Source organism: Mobula hypostoma, chromosome 13, assembly GCF_963921235.1.
Source record: "Mobula hypostoma chromosome 13, sMobHyp1.1, whole genome shotgun sequence".
Taxonomy (NCBI): Eukaryota; Metazoa; Chordata; class Chondrichthyes; order Myliobatiformes; family Myliobatidae; genus Mobula; species Mobula hypostoma.
Window position 1 is genome coordinate 20568848 of NC_086109.1, and position 14565 is coordinate 20583412.

General features: G+C 39.0%; 1 protein-coding gene across 2 annotated transcripts in view; it reads right to left on the bottom strand.

The window, feature by feature from the left end:
• Positions 1-7606: 7606 nt before the first annotated feature.
• Positions 7607-14565, bottom strand: part of LOC134355474 (suppressor of tumorigenicity 7 protein homolog) — a 142444-nt gene continuing 135485 nt past the window's right edge. Inside the window, exon 15 of one of the 2 annotated variants that reach the window (XM_063065408.1) lies at positions 7607-8126. In XM_063065408.1, coding sequence (XP_062921478.1) covers positions 8031-8126 — 96 coding nt within the window. In that variant the 3' untranslated portion in view covers positions 7607-8030. The remainder of the gene's footprint in view (positions 8127-14565) is intronic. The other variant, XM_063065409.1, reaches the window with a different exon arrangement.

Sequence of the window (14565 nt, forward strand, 5' to 3'; positions counted from 1 at the left end):
CATCTTAAAAACATGTTTCTTCTTTATTTCCTACCTGAGTTAGTAATGATATTTTCTGAGATTATACGCCATCTGCCACCTTCTCGTTGACTCTTCTATTATTTTGCATATATTTTGTGTCCCCCTTGGTTTACTTTTCTACATAGCTTTGTACTGTCAACAAACTTGGAGATATTAAATGCAGTCGCTTCATTTAAGTCTTTACGTTATAGCCAGCTGAAGGCTCTGCACTCATTTTTGTGGCACTAGATCTCAACAATTTATAAATCTGAAAAAGGCATTATCATCACTGCCCATTGACTTCAGGGAGGGTAATGGAGTACACAACCCAGTCTGCGTCAACTATGCTGAGGTTAAATTTCCGATATACTTTCATGGTGTCTGATTTGATGGAAAAAGTCATTCCCACCCCTCCAAATCCCAGCTGCTGGTGCTTAAGAGTTTCATGTTCCTAGATACAAATATCACCAACAATTTGTCCTGATGCGGCCATGTAAATACTATGGCCAAGAAAGCACATCAGTGCCTCTACTTGCTCAGAATTCTAACAAAATACCGCATGATCCTGATTACCCTCACAACTTTTTAACAGATGCAGCATTGGAAGTATCCTATCCAGATGCATCACTGCTCAGCCAAGACTCAAGAAATTGCAGAGAGTTGTGAACCCAGCCCAATACTCAAACCATCCTATCCTCCACTGACTCTGTCTACACTTACCCCTTACTTTAGGAAAGCAGCCAACATAATCAAGGGCACCATGCACCCAGTCATTCTCTCTTCTCTCCCTCCTATCGGGCAGAAGAGATAAAAGCTTGAGAACATGTACCACCAGGCTAAAGAACAGTTTCTACCCCACTCTAATCACTCTTGGAGCAGGCTTCTTAATAATCAAAAATCTCTTAATCTACATTGTCAACATTGGGGGGGGGCTTCTTCACACAGAGAGTGGTGGGAGTGTGGAATGAGCTGCCAGATGAAGTGGTAAATTGGTCAGGTACATGGATGAGAGGTGTATGGAAGGATATGGTCCAGCTGCAGGTTAGTGGGACTGGGCAGAAAAATGGTTCAGCATAGCCAAGAAGGGCCAAAAGGCCTGTTTCTGTGCTGTAATGTTCTATGTTCTATATCATGGTCCTTGCAGTTTATCTGTCTGCCTGCACTATACTTCCCCTGTAACATTGTATTGTGCGTTCTGTTTTGTTTTTCTTTTGTACTACCTTGATGAACTTACATATGGCACAATCTGTCTGGATGGCATGCAAACAATGTCTCTTGTCACTGTCAATGTCACCGTCTCTTGGTATATGTGACAAAAAAAATTACTAATTAGCATTTTCTGAGACATCTATCCAAGCTAATAAATTACTCTACCCACACCACAAGTAACTTTCCATGAGTCACATTATCAAATAATGTCTGAAAATCACCCTTTTTTAATCTACTGTACAAGCAAATGACATATTTAGTGGCAGGAATTCCCCATCATGTTGACTGACTAATCATATTTATGGTTTACTTCTACCACTGTAGTGTAGCAGTTAGCACACTTCACAGTACCAGTAACCCAGGTTCAATTCCTGCCGCTGTCTATAAGGAGTTTGTACATTTGCCCTGTAACTGCGTGGATTTCCTCTGGGTGCTCTGGTTTCCTCCCACAGACCAAAGATGTATTGGTTGGTTAATAGGTCATAGTAAATTGTCCAATAATTAGGTTAGGGTTAAATCGAGGGTTGCTGGGTTGTGCAGCAACTCTGTAGTCAATACTTCGATTTATGAAGGCCAATGTGTCAAAAAACTCTGTTTACTACCCTGTCTATCTGTGATGCCATTTTCAAGGAATTATGGACCTGTATTCCCAGATCCCTCTGTTCTGTGACAATCCTCAGTGTCCTACCATTCATCATGCAAGTCCTACACTGGTTTGTCCTCCCAAAGTGGAACACCTCACACCTGTCTTCATAACATTCCATCTGCTATTTTTCAGCCCATTTTTCCAACTGGTAGAGATCCCACTGCAAGCCTTGATAGCCGTCCTCGTTGTCCACTACGCCCCCAATCTTGGTGCTATCCACAAATCTATCAAATAAAAAGATCAAAAATACATCAAAGAAACTTATGGAAAGGGACATTTTAAATTATAGCCATCTTAGTAGTTGAATAGTCAAGCAGATGAATATACACCTTTACAGACTATACAAGGACACAAAATATTTCACAATTGCCAAGGAACAAGGATGAGAATATAACTATAGCAGAGATGAGGGTGGATGTCCTTTGGGTAGAAATAAGGCATGTCAGAGGAAGGAAGCTCTGAACATCTGTTGGAAAGCACTAGTCACAAAAAGAATCTTAATCGGAACAGATGCAGTTGTTACAGGCGAGTTCAAATTACCAAGGAACGATTGATTGGGCAATAGGAACAAAGTACGACATTGAGCACAGTATCACATTGTTAATCAGCCATTATGATTTGGTTGTTTGTTGATGATACTGTACTAGTTTCCTTTAGGATCCTGAATTCAAATCAGTAATACAGATTGGGTCAGATCCCAATGATATTTGTTTCAAGATTATCTTTGCGTGTGTCTTGACCACCATTTAATTTCTAACCTTTGCCTGCCAGTTTGATACTTCCAAAATGAAACAATACTCAGCGGTCACTTTATTGGGTATCTCCTGTACTTAATAAAGTGGTCACTGAATGTTTGTGGCCTTATGCTTCTGCAGCCCATCCACTTCATGGTTTGATGTGTTTTGGGTTTTCCATTGGTCTTCTGCACACCACTGTTGCAATGCTTGGTTATTTGATTTACTGTCATCTTTCTGTCAGCTTGAATCAGTCTGCCATTCTCCCTAGACCTCCCTCATTAACAAGGCATTTTAGCCCAAAGAACTGCTGCTCACTTTTTGCCTTTGTGCTTGTTGTGCATGAAAATCCCAGGAGATCAGCAATTTCTGAGATATTCAAACCACCCCATCTGGCACCAACAACCACTTAGTCAGTCACATTACTACCCTATTCTGATGCTTAGGCTGAACAACTGAACCTCTTGACCATGTTTGCATGTTGAGTTGCTGCCACATGATTGATATTTGCATTAACAAAATGTACAGGTGTAAAGTTAAACAGTGTGAAAAACATTGAGGGACAGAATCCAAACTAAATGTGTGTTAGTAATAAAACAGAGGAATTGGAAGTGTTGATCTATAAATTACCAGATAATATGTAACACAAGAAATTCTGTAGATGCTGGAAATCTTGAGAACCACACACAAATTGCTGGTGGAACTCAGCAGGTCAAGCAACATCTATGGAGGGAAATGAGCTGTCGGCATTTTGAACTGAGACCCTTTATTAGGACTGGAAATAAAAGAGAGAAAAAGCCAGAATAATATGGGGGAGGGGAAGGAGCACAACTTTGGTTCAGAGACAATATTAGCCAATTCAGTGTGAAGTACAGTGTATTCCAGTTAATTGGGCCATCAGCTAATCAGGGCAGCTGCTTATTTGGGCCAACTCTTAAAAAAGAAAAACTAATCGAGAAAATATCCAGGATTCTCTTCACTTATTTTGGATACTATGCCATTTAATTGGGACAGGAAACTGTTATCAGACGGTTTCTAACTAGCATCAGCAGTGTGCACTTGACATGGCCATTAGAGACTACACTGTACTTAGAGTGAATCATTTTTAAATTGCATCATATTGCATGTGTTTTTGTTCAAAAAATATTTTTTGTCACTGATAGTTGGTGAGAAATAAGCAGCAAGACAATTCAGAACAGTTTTGCTCACTGCATTTTCAAGCATTCAAGCTTGGAGATGACAGATACAGCCAGGAGAGAAAATGAAGCAATTTCATGACTTCAACAAGTTAGGTACTACAAAGAATTTAAAGGTATCGCCAATCATCTTGAATGTTACAATGAAAATTAAGATTTGGAAGATGCAATCGTCTGATAGCAGTCCATTATCTGCACTAGGTACCTGCGCTCATTTTTGTTCATTTACAGACAATCAAAAGAACAAGTACACTGTATTAATTCCTCCATGGATAACTGTTAGGAACTAATAGTTTTATAATACTGTAGTCCTACAAAACTAGTGTTCTAATTTGTCTTTCTTTTTTTCATTTAAATATAGAATTTGTTACTTAGTTAAATGGTAATGTCTTTTTTTTAAACATACCTTTTAAAATATTTCCATGAAACTTTGGCTAATTGGGGCAGCGGCTTTATTGGTCCAAAATGTACTAGCCCTGATGTGACCTAATTAACTGGAATTCAGAATCAGGTTTAATATCACCAGCATATGTTGTGAATTTTGTTAACTTTGGGCAGCACTACAATGATAACATGATAATAGAGAGAAAAAGAAGAAATAAAATATATATTATGTATATTCAATTAAATAAGTAGTGCAAAGAAGTAGTGAGGTATTGTTCATGAGTTCAATGTCCATTCACTGTATATGTGTGTTTTCTTTTTAAAGTGCCAATGGATTTTTGACTGCCTTGATTATCAAAGAGAAAAATAAACTAATGCAGCTGGAAGATAAGAGTACAGAATTACAACCAAGATAATGTAATATTACTTTATCTAGTTGCACACGTAAATAATGTGAAGTGATACTAAGAGGGAATATAACAAAAAATGTAAGATCAGCAATTCATGAAAATTAAATTACAACATAACCACATCTGAAAATGGAGCATTAATCCAGATGTTGTTGAAGTATTTGAAGGGGCACCTAAAATAGATTCATACCTCTGACTTAAAGAATCCCACCAACTAAACTATAGCAGACAATTCTTAGATTGATTTCTACTTTCCAATGCAGTACACTTCAAAGGGGGGAGGGGGGGGAAGCAGATTTGGAAAGGGGAAAAGTATTGGCTAATAGATCCAGAATGTGTAATAGAGTTGGAATGGTGTGGGTTACAACAGAACTCTGATCAATCGTGCAATTTTACAGCGAAGTACATGTTCACTTCGCCGGATCCAGATAAAAGCTGGATAATTTCTTTAGGAGAATAAAGCGGAGTTGCATTATTCAAATACATTATTTTTCCACAAAGTGCAAGTAACATCATGCAGATTATTTTCAAGGAGTTGATCCCAGTCACTTAGGACATAGTTTTGAACATCCAAACCATCATTACTCAACCACAAATCCTTGATGTCTATAATCACTCAGGATAATTGATTAAAAAAAAATCAAATCCCTAGTACACATCTGTAACAAATAAGAGGGTTAATTTCACCAATTCCCAAACCTGAAGTAGGGGAGAATAAATATAGAAGCATAGAAAATCCAGACCCAACCCCGACTGCCCACCTTTAGTTTCAACAAATCAGGTTTTCTTTTGGGCGTGGCAACAAAGGGATGCAGTACATGTAGCACATTTGTTCTGAGGAAATAAGTCCGTCACTAAATTTATTAATAAAGACGATGTGTTTCTGCAAGCTTCCCAATTTCAGGGATCTAGATGAATGACAATAGGTAGGAAGGTCCCTGTCAATGATTTGGGTGCATACTGCATCAAAAGAACACTTACCTGCAATAACTAACCTCATCTTTTAAGCTACTCATGATATATTGTACCCCCACTTTCAGCTGATTCCTCCCCATATGTTCCCTGGCACTTTCAATTGATGCCAAGCTGCCTACTGTTTTCAAGTGGGAAAATTGTTATCAATATCTTACCAGCAAGGCCCGTAGTTGAACATGCAGGAATCCTTTAGCTTTTGTGTTTTCTCTATAAACCTCTTCACCAACCCCTCATCTCAAATTCAAATTAATAATAAACTATAGGAATCTAGAGATAGATAAATACAAAACCCTTGCAAAACTGCATGTTGCTCATTGCTTTCCAACAGGCTGTTATGAGGGAACATTTGAGTTTTGGAAAGAAAATTTAATCAAAGAGCCCCTTCACAGCCTGCTCCATTATTTAATAATGTCATGGTATCAAATTCCTTGTTCCCCATAAACCTCAGCTTCCCAAGAGTTTAAAGAGCTATCTTCTCTCAGCCTTGAATGTATACAACATATGCAGCTTCCACATCTGTCTGGGATTGAGGAATCCAAGGATTCACAATGCTCTGAAAGGAAGAATTCCCCATTCATCTCCATATTAAATGGGCAATTCATTTTTCTGAAATTATGCCTCTCATTTTTATTTACTGTAGAGAGTAAATTACCCTATCAGCACCAATTGTCAAGTACCTTGGAATCTTTCTGTTTCAGTAAGATTACCCCTCATTCTTCAAAACCTCTAAATCAGTATAAGCCAACTCATTCAATCTTTCCTCATCAACCGATTCTTTCATCCCAGCAATCAATCTAGTATGCCCACTTGAACTGCTTCTAACACAATTATATTCCATCCTAACAAGTTGAAACCATACCTGCTACCCAAGTGTGGGTTTTGTTCTATGACTGCAGCAAAACATCCTTTCAACCTGTAAGAACTCAATGGCCACCTTTTAAAGGTACACCTGCACATTAATGCAATTATCTAATCAGCCAATCAAGTGGCAGCAACTCTGTGCATAAAAGCATGCAGACACGGTCAAGAGGTTCAGATATTGTTCAGACCAAACATCTGAACTGGGAAGAAATATGATCAAAACGACCGAGCATGGAATGCTTGCTGGTGCCAGACAAGGTGGTTTGACTATCTCAGAAATTACTGATCTCCTAGGATTTTCACGCACAAGTCTCTACAGTTTACAGGGAATGGTGTGAAAATCCAAAACATCCAGTGAGCAGCAGTTCTTTGGGTGAAGATGCCTCGTTAATGAGAGAAGTTCAGAGGAGAATGGTCAGACTTGTTCAAGCTGACAGGAAGGCAATAGTAACTCAAGTAAACATGCATTACCACAATGGTATGCAGAGGAGCATTTCTGAATGCAAAACATGTTGAATCTTGAAGCAGATGTACTACAGCAGAACACCATGGACGTACACTCAGTGGCCACTTTATTAGGTTCAAGAGATACATAATGATTGCCCACTGAGTGCATGTGTCAACTAGACTATTCCCTTCATAAAATTTATTCAATCTGCTTAACAGTTATAAAATTTACAAAATATTCTGCTACTACACCCTTAGTGAGAAAAGGCATTCTTCATTTGATTATCACAGAATTTCAGACTACTTAAGGCAATTGTTTGGTCCATGGCATTTGACCTGGTCCATTGGCTTTGGATGTTATATTCAACTGGTCCTGCTCGACAACTCCAGGTAACTTCAATGAATAAAAAGCAACACTGGAGACTGCAGGTGCTGGAATCCAGAGGAAAAGGGCAAAGTGCTAGAGAGAACTCAATTTGATTTTGCTTCAATTAATCGAATCCTACACACTTTCAAATACTATGTAGTACAAAGAAAGTTAAATTAAATTGTAACATCAGACAAAAAGTGACAGCCTCAAAATCAGAATTGGCATCAATAACATTATTTGTAAAAATATTGATCAACAGTTGGAATAAACTTCCAGAGAATGTTGTCCAGGTGAAAATCTTGGAATTATTGGAGATACAATCAGATCCGAAGTAAAGGCACAACAGAAATTCATTGGAAAGAAAATAAGATAGATTGAATGCCTAATTTATTTATAATCTTTATGACTTTGTGATTTAAAAAAAAACAGGGTTCAGGCACACAGAGACATTGCACAAATTTAACTTTATTTTTTTTTCTCCTTTTGATTTTCTGTCCATCTCTCCACTTCTGTGAGAAAAAACTGAATTTCTCCTCAGTTCTTTGATTAAAGGTTAACGTACCCAGACCTGGCAAAAATAACAGTGTCTCGACTTGCAGTAGTAGCTTTCTCCCTGGCTTCTCCCTTCCTATGCCTCAGCCTGGCCAGTGTTCTGTTGCAACTGACAGATCCACAGAGAAGGGTTGGGATGGGGGTGGGGTGGAGGGGGAGGGAAGCAGGAGGGTGGGGGTAGTTGTGGTGTTGCTGGATTAGGGGAAAAAAAGAAGAGCTGGATCTGTTTATTATGAACTATTTCTGTCAGATTCGGGTCAGCAGGTGCCAGAAGCTGGAGGGTAAGACACTCTCGATCTTCTCCATCACAAAGTTGAAGGGTGCAAAGAGTGTGCTGAAGAACTGTAAGACATTAAACAGTAAGGAAATGGAGATTAGAGGTATGATTCATGTACAGAAGCAGTGTTATAAAACCACAAAACCTCTTGTAGACATGTCATTCCATACTTCTGAGGGAAGCATCAAATTTATTTGCAAAAATATCAGCTCCAGATTGTTAAATGACAATGAAAAACTGCATAATTACTGTTCTGGGATGAATTTGCAGCAAACATGACCATTATAAAAATAATGTCAGTCTATAATAAACTGAGATACAAGCAGTTCAAGGCTAATGGAACGTTTTTGTTCTGACTATCAATATTCTATTGGACACAAAGATCAAAAGCATTAACCTTGCTGTACTCTAATAGCACAATTATAAAATTGACCAGAAATTATAAGCTGATCTGCTTAGTGTAATATTCTTTGCACAAAAGATCTTCTTGGCAGGAGGCTTAAATTATTCCTTTTAATTTAAGATTATCGGATGCTGTGACGGGAAGATGAATGGTAGGTTTCTCAATAAAAGTATTGAACTGAGAATGAAGAAAAATTATTCGGATTCTTTTAGGTTCCAGGGTCAGGTTAGATACCATATGCAGGTTATTGATCATAAAGCTTTTTTGATGATTGAAATGTTGCAAATAAGAAAAAAAATCTTTCTTACGGAGTTAAGCTTATAGAATTATACAAGGATATTCACAATATTAGCAAATAATTTGTGTTTTTCAGCTGTGAGTCAGTTCAAAACATCACTAAATTCCTCTGTTCCTGATTAGCCATTAGCAATGAAAGTTTGAGTATGGAGTGTGAGATGAGTTACTGATGTGCTGGAATGTAAAGCCAGCTCCTCATTATGAAAATTGGTTTGCATTTCAACACAAAAAATAGACTTTGCCAGAAAAGCTTGGCCCTTGGTCACAACTGGTAACCTTCATGATAATGTGCCCTCCTGATCCACTTTCTGGAGCCTTTCGGATTTTCAAATTTACACTTTCTATAACTGGCTTGTATCAATGTTGTTTAAGTCAGGAAAATTAAGAAGCAGTGAAAAATGAACTAAGAGTGTGGTCTGCAACTTTAACATTGAAATTGTCTGAGACTGAATATTTGAGTAGCTTCTCTCTAGATCAAGTTCAGTGTAAATTGTTACTCAAGTGCCCTGAAACAGTGGCAGGAAAATACACCAGTCTTTGGTTTATTTCAAATATTCACCATGCTTTGGCATTAAGTTAAAAGGAGTGTATGTTTCGTGCAAGTTTTGATGAAGGCTGAAGAATATGGCATGATCTGACTAGTCTCCCTCCTCACAACCTCCAGGAGTTAATTCATCCGTACTTTGAATGATACCAAAACTCACACCAAGTTCTGTCACCTCATCACTAATTCTTGTTGAATTCCTTTTGATTCACATTCCAAAATGAATTGAATCCACTTCATTTCTTACATCCTTCACATACACGAGTAAAAATCTTTACGTTACATCTCCATCTGAATGTGCAATTTATAGTAATTTGTAGTACTGTAGTACATACAACAGAACAATCAATATAGTTTAGAAAATACATTTGTGTCAGTGTGAATTAAATGTTGAATTTGTGGTCATGAAGTTGATCAACAAAGCCTGATATACTTGTATATAAAAATCTGGCCTAATCAGATCTGAGCTCAAGTATTTTTTATATTGAACCCGGATCCAAAACACATGGTTAAGTTCTGTGGGCTTAGTTTAGGGACATGGACTCCAATCTACACTGAGTAAATAATGGAAAAGATATATAAAACAGGCAGGCAGTGATTACAGAAGCACAAGAGACTATGTAGATGCTGAAGATCTTGAGCAGCCCACACAAAATGCTGGCAGAACTCAGCAAGTCAGGTAGCATCTATGGAGTTAACACATCCTGATTAAGGATCTTGGTCTGAAATGTTGACAGTTTACTTTCCCCCATAGAAGCTACCCAACTTCCTGCGTTCATCCAGCATTCTCTGTTTTGTTCGTGGCTCTGATTAAGAGCTTACTTTATTTCACTACTGGAATGTAAAGCCCACTCCTCTTTATCAAAATTGGTTTGCATTTCAAAGCAAAAATTAGATTTTGCCAGAAGAGCCTGGCCCTTCGTCACAGCTGGCAACCTTCATGATAATGTGTCCTCCTGATCCACTTTCTAGAGCCTTTTGGATTTTAGATTTACACTTTTTATAATTGTTTTTTATCAATGTTGTTCAATGACAGAAAAGTTAAATAGCAGTGAATACCGAGGAATACAACTCATAGATATGGACTAAAACTCTAAGATCTGAAAAAAATGAACTGAATATGCCAGAATATCACAGAATATTAGGTGTTATCGTTATTAATACTCAACTCTGTTTTAATTCTCTCCCTTTGGATGTTACACAGCTTGCAAATAAATTTTGCAGTGAATCAGGTGGGCTGAAAGAGAGCGAAAGAAATGGAGTGGAGAGGGAACACAGGAGTTGAGGCCCTGAAGGGTGGAGTAGGAGAACAAGAACCAGAGCCCCAGAAAGTGGGAAGTGAGCATGGCAGCAAACCCGAAGCACGTTACTTAGTGAGCTACATGCTGAACTACTGGGGCTTCAGAACAGTAAGTTGTGCATTATGCACAGGTCGTGTATTTTAAAGCCCAAGTTGGTAAGTGGAACATTATGTCGTGGGAAGTGAAGATAGAGAAGAAAGTATTTCAAAGGAAATGTAGATAATTTTTTCAAGGTGAAGAGGTGGGAGAATGATTTTAAATTGTTCTGAAGTAGAACAGAGAACATCACAGCACTGTAAAAGGCCCTTCAGCCCACAATATTGTGCCGCCCTTTTAACCGACTCTAAGATCAATCTAAAACTTCCTCCTGTACAGCCCCCCATTTTTCTATCATCCATGTGCTGATCTGAGTTTCTTAAATGCCCCTAATGTTGAACATAGAACATAACTTTGTTTCAATTGGAATTCTTCTTAAACAATAACAACTTTATTCCTTAGGCTGAAACGCATGTAAGAGCTTTATTTGAGACAGATACATGATGAGGCATACGGCGATGTGTGATGGTCAGCATGAGTTAAACTAGTGTCCAGAACCAGCAGGAACCCCTTGACCTCCTCTGGCAGGTCTGTAACTGAATCTCACTCCTAAATAAACTCTTGTTACACATCCATATGGAACTCCTGGTGTATCAGAAAGAAAGTGGAAGTGATCAATGTCCAATCCAATCTCACAGCACAGTGGAGATAGTTTCTGCTTTCCTCAGCCCTTCAGGTTGTATTAGGGAGATCCTAATAACAAAACATTGTAAAAAATACTCACTTCAAATCTTCCAACATCTTGGTCAAAATTGGAAAAAAAAAATGAAACCACAGCCACACTGCCTAGGTCAGGCCGCCCCTCTAAACTTAGTTGCCAGAGAAGAATGGCACTTGTAAGAGAGGCTACTGTGACGCAACAGTAACTCTGACTGAGCTGCAGGAGTCGGTGGCTGCAACTGGAAATGAACTTCATAATCTCCAAGACCTTGCGTAAAAAGAGTGTTTATGAAAGAGTGGCAAGGAAGAAGCCCTAGCTTAAAAAAAAGGCATATCCTTGCCCATAAGGGCTTAGCAAACCATTACTTAAAGGATACTGTAAAGACGTGGAAGAAGGTCTTATAATTGGTTGAGATTAAAGTGGAACTTTTTGGCCTCAACACTAAGTGGTTCCTGTGGCATAAATCTAATACTGTGCATCAGCCAGGTAACACCATCCGGACTGTAAGGTATGCTGGTAGTCCATGTTATGGAGATGCTTTTCTGCAGCAGGGACTAGAAATATAGTCAGAATTGGTGGGAAGATGAACGCTGCTAAATACAGAGAGATCCTGGATAAAAATCTGCTGGCCTCTGCCTCTGCCACATGGCTTTAGTCCACCTAAACAATATAAACACCTACATCAGGATGCTGTTCATCGACTATAGCTCAGCATTTAATACCATCATTCCCACAATCCTGATTGAGAAGTTGCAGAACTTGGGCCTCTGTACCTTCCTCTGCAATTGGATCCTCGACTTCCTAACTGGAAGACCACAGTCTGTGCAGATTGGTAATAACATATCCTCCTCGCTGACGATCAGCACTGGCGCACCTCAGGGGTGTGTGCTTAGCCCACTGCTCTACTCTCTATATACACGACTGTGTGGCTAGGTGTAGCTCAAATACCATGTATAAATTTGCTGACGATACAACCATTGTTGGTAGAATCTCAGGTGATGACGAGAGGGCGTACAGGAGTGAGATATGCCAACTATTGGAGTGGTGTCGCAGCAACAACCTGGCACTCAACGTCAGTAAGACTAAAGAGCTGATTGTGGACTTCAGGAAGGGTAAGACAAAGTAACACATATCAATCCTCATAGAGGGATCAGAAGTGGAGAGAGTGAGCAGCTTCGAGTTCCTGGGTGTCAAGATCTCTGAGGATCTAACCTGGTCCCAACATATTGATGTAGTCATAAAGAAGGCAAGACAGCGGCTATACTTTATTAGGAGCTCGAAGAGATTTGGCACGTCAACAAATACACTCAAAATCTTCTATAGTTGTACCTTGGCGAGCATTCTAACAGGTTGCATCACTGTCTGGTATGGAAGGGCTACTGCACAGGACCAAAAGAAGCTGCAGAAGGTTGTAAATCTAGTCAGCTGCATCTTGGGCACTAGCCTACAAATTACCCAGGACGTCTTTAGGGAGCAGTGTCTCAGAAAGGCAGCGTTCATTATTAAGGACCTCCAGCACCCAGGGCATGCCTTTTTCCTCACTGTAACCATCAGGTAGGAGGTACAGAAGCCTGAAGGCACACACTAAGCAATTCAGGAACAGCTTCTTCCCCTCTGCCACCTGATTCTTAAATGGACATTGAAGCTTTGGACACTACCTCTTTTTTTTAAATATACAGAATTTCTGTTTTTGCACTTTTTAAAATCTATTCAATATACATAATTGATTTACTTGTTTATTATTATCATGTTTTATTTTATTGTTTTTTTTTCTCTCTGCTAGATTACGTATTGCATTGAACTGCTGCTGCTAGGTTAACAAATTTCACGTCACATGCTGGTGATGATAAACCTGATTCCGATTCAGATTCTGATTCTCAAGTCTTAAACTGGGGAGGAGGTTTATCTTTCAGCATGACAATGACCCAAAGCACACTGCCAAGAGTGGATAAAAATAAAGAAATGGACGTCCTTGTATGGCCCAAACAGAATCCTAACCTTAACATGATCAAATGTCTTTGGCAAGACCAAGACTGCTGTTCACTGCCGCTTCCCAACTAAGCTGGCATAGATTGAGCAATGTTGCAAGGAGGAACAGCCAAATCTCCCTCCATCACATTTTGCAAAGCTAGTAGAAACTTATCCAAAAAGACTACCGGCTGTAATACCTGCAAGAGGTGATTCAAATCAAGTACTGACCAAAGGGGGATGAATACTTTTGAACTGCTGACATTTCAGGTTTTGAATTTTTAGTTTTTCATACTTTACAATTTTCCCTGTTTTTTTTTGGTTCCTATTGTGAAAAAAGGAGCATGTGATTCACAAATAAATATTCTCAGTTAAATTTATCAAAATCCCTGGTTGTATTATATAAACAAACAGTTGAATACTTTTAGAAGGCACTGTATGTCAGTGATAGTTAACCAGATTCTGATTCCAGGTTGATCCTGGAAATGAGGGGGTTAGCTTATGAGGACAGACCCTGGGAGTATATTCAGTAGAATTTTTTAGAATGTGAGATCTTATAAAACGCTACAAGATAATGAAAAGGATAGATGAGAAACCTCTCATCTTTAAATTCCTCAGCGTTATCATTTCAGAGGCTCTGTCTTGGGTTCTGCACACAAGTGCCATTACGAAGAAAGCATGGCCATCAAGAAAGTGAATCTCAGGGCTTGTGGATGGTGACATCCATGTACGTTGATCATGAATTTACCGTGAACTTGAACTTTCAGATTAAGGCAGGGAGGGTGTTCCCACCAATAGGTGAGACTAGAACTAGGGGACATAGCCTCAAAATTTGCGGGAGTAGATTTAGGATGAAGGTGAAGAGGAAATTGCTCTTCCCAGAGAGTTCTCTGCCTGGAGAAAGTGTCGAGGCCACCTCATTAAATGTATTGAGGACATGATTAGATTTTTGCATCGTAGGGGAAGTAAGTGTTATGGGAACAGGTAGGTGGAGATAAGTCCAACTACAGATCAACCATGATCTTAATGAATGGTGGAGAAAACTTGACAGGCCACATGAACAATTCCTGCTCTCATTTCTTGTTTTTACAGGAAACCCGCAGTAAGAGCTTTGCTTCAACTTAGTAGCAGCATTAGGATTTGAAAGTACAATCTTTGATCAAGCCTCACCCAGGAGGGTGATCATGTACTTCAAAGTAAATGCTCTTTTAAGGAGTCCAAATGGTAGTACAGT